The 4,156-nt window shown below is 39.8% G+C and overlaps 1 protein-coding gene across 1 annotated transcript; it reads right to left on the reverse strand.

Moving 5' to 3' along the window:
- Positions 1 to 2,451: 2,451 nt before the first annotated feature.
- Positions 2,452 to 3,121, reverse strand: LOC119767709. The gene is made up of 2 exons (XM_038256982.1): positions 3,034 to 3,121; positions 2,452 to 2,970 (listed from the first exon to the last, which is right to left on the reverse strand). Exons 1-2 carry the CDS (start codon positions 3,088 to 3,090, stop codon positions 2,578 to 2,580), a joined length of 450 nt encoding a protein of 149 aa, XP_038112910.1. The 5' UTR covers positions 3,091 to 3,121; the 3' UTR covers positions 2,452 to 2,577.
- Positions 3,122 to 4,156: the final 1,035 nt, after the last annotated feature.

Consider the following 4,156-nt stretch of genomic DNA (forward strand, 5'->3'; position numbering starts at 1 on the left):
GAGGATAAAGACGGTCGGCTTACGGTTCGGTAGTAAAAGTCAAAGTAGTTATGTCACAGACATAACCGGAATGGCGTAGACTACGTAAAGTTTTGATATGTGGACATAAAGTTTTCCATAGCTTAATTTTAAAGAATTAGCTTGATACTTGAAATACATTAACGGAATAAGATCGTGAATGGCAGATGGCCCCCCGACACCCAGTAAACCAGTAAACTCATTCGGACCGTGTACGTACCGGTTGTTGAAATGGAATTCGATTCCATTTGTTTCTGAAAGGCATTTCACCGACTCATCCCAGGTGGGACGAGGGACGGGGAGTGAGGGCAACTCCGAAGAGTTGGGCAGTCCTCGCCCCCTTCCTCAGAATATCAAATGGTCCGGCCATCGAGAGGCAACTGTCGATGACGAGAAGGCGTTGCGCGCTTCTGTTGTAGCTCTGGTTCCTCTCTCTCTTGCTGCTCTGGTCCTCTTCTGCTGCTGCTGCTAGTCTTGCCGGTCCGACGTCTGAGACGTGAATGCTGGTCTGAAAACTGGCGCACATCCTTTATATGTTTTTCGGCCTGTAACTTCCCCTCCTTTTCGCGACCGACACCGGTCGCGGAGCTTGGGTTATTTTCCCCTCAAAATAGGTAGGGGAGAGTGGGTTTCTCACAAAACTATGAACTTTTTGCATGAATTGAAAGCTTAAACATTCAACTATATTTGACTGATAAGGGTATTTTATCAGATAAACTCTTCGAACCATGCCAAGCGTTTAAAAAAAAATATTTTAAACCGGCATTTTTTAAAATTTTGGGGGTAATTTGATCCCCCTTTCAACATTTTAAAGAAATTTTAAGCAAAAAGTTTCTTATTCATCCAAACTTTTAATTTTCTATAAGTTACAGCAATTTCACATTACGTTTGCGTACGTTTGTGTTCAAAATATAACATGTTTAGCATGCAAAATATTTAAAAACTTAAAATTTTCTTTTTTTATACCAAAATTGAGCATGTTTACAAAAGCTGGTAATTTTTGTTTACAAAACTTTTGAAAAATGGTTGAACTGCTGTAAGTTATGTACAACTATACTAAAGGAAACTATATACGAAAACCTAGCCCAATTATTTAATCTTGACTTCCAGTGACTGTAAAAATGTTTTCTATAAAAATGTTTTCTATACTTATCAAATCAAAGAAAAATGATCTACACTCAGCCAAAACAATCCATACCAGCCATAAGGATACCTTATAGATTTTTTCCATACACAAACCATATAGATTATATAGGATCAATCAATGGATTTTTTTCCATAAGATAACCTTATAGACGTAATATATGATAAATTGTTGCTTTCATAAGCAAACCGTATATAATTTAAATATGAGAAGCCTATAGTTTTTGGTAGATATATGGCAAACTTATGTTTTTTCCCGAGATTTTTCCGCCTTTTAAATGCTACAAAATTTAATTAGCCAGAGTTTCAAAATTTATTTCAATCAAATTATAATACATAACAACATTCGCAACATCTCTTCTAGCGAGGTTTCGTCGTCTTAACAGCTTTCTTCGGGGGAGTAGGGGAGAGTGGGTTTCTCACAAAACTATGAACTTTTTGCATGAATTGAAAGCTTAAACATTCAACCATGTTTGACTGATAAGGGTATTTTATCAGATAAACTCTTCGAACCATGCCAAGCGTTTAAAAAAAAATATTTTAAACCGGCATTTTTTAAAATTTTGGGGGTAATTTGATCCCCCTTTCAACATTTTAAAGAAATTTTAAGCAAAAAGTTTCTTATTCATCCAAACTTTTAATTTTCTATAAGTTACAGCAATTTCACATTACGTTTGCGTACGTTTGTGTTCAAAATATAACATGTTTAGCATGCAAAATATTTAAAAACTTAAAATTTTCTTTTTTTATACCAAAATTGAGCATGTTTACAAAAGCTGGTAATTTTTGTTTACAAAACTTTTGAAAAATGGTTGAACTGCTGTAAGTTATGTACAACTATACTAAAGGAAACTATATACGAAAACCTAGCCCAATTATTTAATCTTGAGGCTGATTCCAGTGACTGTAAAAATGTTTTCTATACTTATCAAATCAAAGAAAAATGATCTACACTCAGCCAAAACAATCCATACCAGCCATAAGGATACCGGTCAGCGGTCAGCGTTCCGGAAAGCCCTCCGCGACTGTGAAGATTGAACTTCGTGGCCAAAGTTGCCTTCCTAGCGGGTGATGCGTTCCGCGCCGGAGGGCCGCCTTCGCAGTCCAGCCTTCTTCGGCTTTGTAGTCGCTCACTTTTTTCACGCGGTTGGGCATCGAGCGGTCAATGTCAGCGGTGCTGTTTTCGGCGTTTTCATCGACTGGCTGTCCGCAGCCTCGTGGAGACAGGTTTCTGAAGAGGTGATCTCAGTAGGTTTAGGAGCTTGAGATGCTTCCGATGACTGCAAAGAAATGAAAAAAGACGGTAATTTAGTTCTAAGTTCTAAAGTTCTAAGCTAATTGATCAAACTTACCGATTTGACGATCTACTTTTCAGCACTCTGCTGCTGTTGATCTCTCTTCCCCCAAACTTGAAGCTCATCTCGGGTGACTCTGGTACCGGCGGCCGTGGACATACTGACACTCCACCAGATTTGACTGTCGCATTTGCACACTGTTCCGGTTGGTCAAGGGTTGAGCCGTCTGAAGTGTAACGAATACTTCCGGTGAGGCACACGAATACTTCCGGTGAGGCACAACGACGATCATCGAACAACCTCCGCGACGGACTGAACTTCCTTGTAAGGCTTGGTCAAGTAGTGCCTTCCGCGCCGGTCTAAAACCTTCCCTCGGTGGAAGGCGTTCGATTTCGGACACCACTTGACCGCCGGCCCGGGAACAACTGCGAAAGATTTTTGAATTCACAGAAGACTTTTCCCGACGAACTTTCAACCGGTACATTTCCAGGCGAGGTGTTTTTTTTTCTGAAAACTTGAAAACAAACCGAATTGAAAATTAAAAACAAACGAAGAACATAAAAACTGTTCAACAAACCTGAGATATGCTGAAGCCTGCTTTGCCAGTTGTTTGATGTGCTCCGCCATAGTACATTTACTGTTTATATGGTTTACCATATGACTTTTTCACATAAACAACAATAATGAATGTCATATGTGAACCTTATAAATTTGATAAAATCTATCATAAGCCATATGTTAAGCATATGAAATGTAAAAATGAGAATGTTTTCGACGTATATATGGTTTGCCATATGAATTTCAAAAGATATTTTGGCTGAGTGTATTTGAAGTTTTTTGCAGCACTTTTTAGAAAAATGAGTGTAACTCAATCTGAACATTTTTTTTATTTTTTTCTTTGTTTTCTACAATGAGTTTTAGTAAATTTCGCACAACTTTCTAGAACAAAGCTAATTGTTTTACCACATGCTGACGAGATACAGGCTTGGGATCAAGTGTCCCCGGGGATCAAGTCTCTCCACTCTCCCCTACTTGACATTCCCATCTGTGAGTGGGAAGCGCTCATTATGCTTGCAAATTCTCTGCATTTTGAACACATTCTAAAACATTGTGTTTTTCAATAGTTTAACTATTTTGCCAACAATGAAAATTTAATAACAAATTGCAGAATAATTTTCGAATCGAATGGAACCGAAATCGTGCCGATTCGATTTGAGGGAAGGAAGTTATAAGCGTTTGACGGATGACCCCGATGACTTCGGCCCGGGTTTTTTTGGAATGGCACCCCAATACCTTCGAGTAAGACGTAGTCTACGTCAAAATGGTACTGTGTGCGGACGGAGATGTTAAATCCCGAAATTACCGAGAGTATTTTACTCGAGACCCGTGGTGTAGGGGTAAGCGTGGTTGCCTCTCACCCAGTCGGCTTGGGTTCGATTCCAGACGGTCCCACGCCTTCTGTCGGACGGGGAAGTAAATGTTGGCCCGGTCTAATCTAGAGGTTAGGTCGTTAGCTCAGTCCAAGTGTAGGAGTCGTCTCCCTGGATCCTGTCTCGGTGGAGTCACTGGTAGGCAGATGGACTGACAATCCAAAGGTCGTCAGTTCGAATCCCGGGGCAGATTTGCAATTGCCTCTACAATCAAGCTTTCAGACACCTTATTTCGAGTAGGAATCTCTCAAGCGAGAACGTCAAGGCAAT

Source organism: Culex quinquefasciatus, chromosome 2, assembly GCF_015732765.1.
Source record: "Culex quinquefasciatus strain JHB chromosome 2, VPISU_Cqui_1.0_pri_paternal, whole genome shotgun sequence".
NCBI classification, from domain to species: Eukaryota; Metazoa; Arthropoda; class Insecta; order Diptera; family Culicidae; genus Culex; species Culex quinquefasciatus.

Excerpts from the sequence above, each read along its gene's own strand:
- LOC119767709 (XM_038256982.1), bottom strand. The coding sequence starts at position 3,090 with ATGTACTATGGCGGAGCACATCAAACAACTGGCAAAGCAGGCTTCAGC. Across the intron at positions 2,971-3,033 it reads CAGGCTTCAGCATATCTCAG|TTTTCAGAAAAAAAAACACC; the intron begins GTTTGTTGAACA and ends TTTGTTTTCAAG.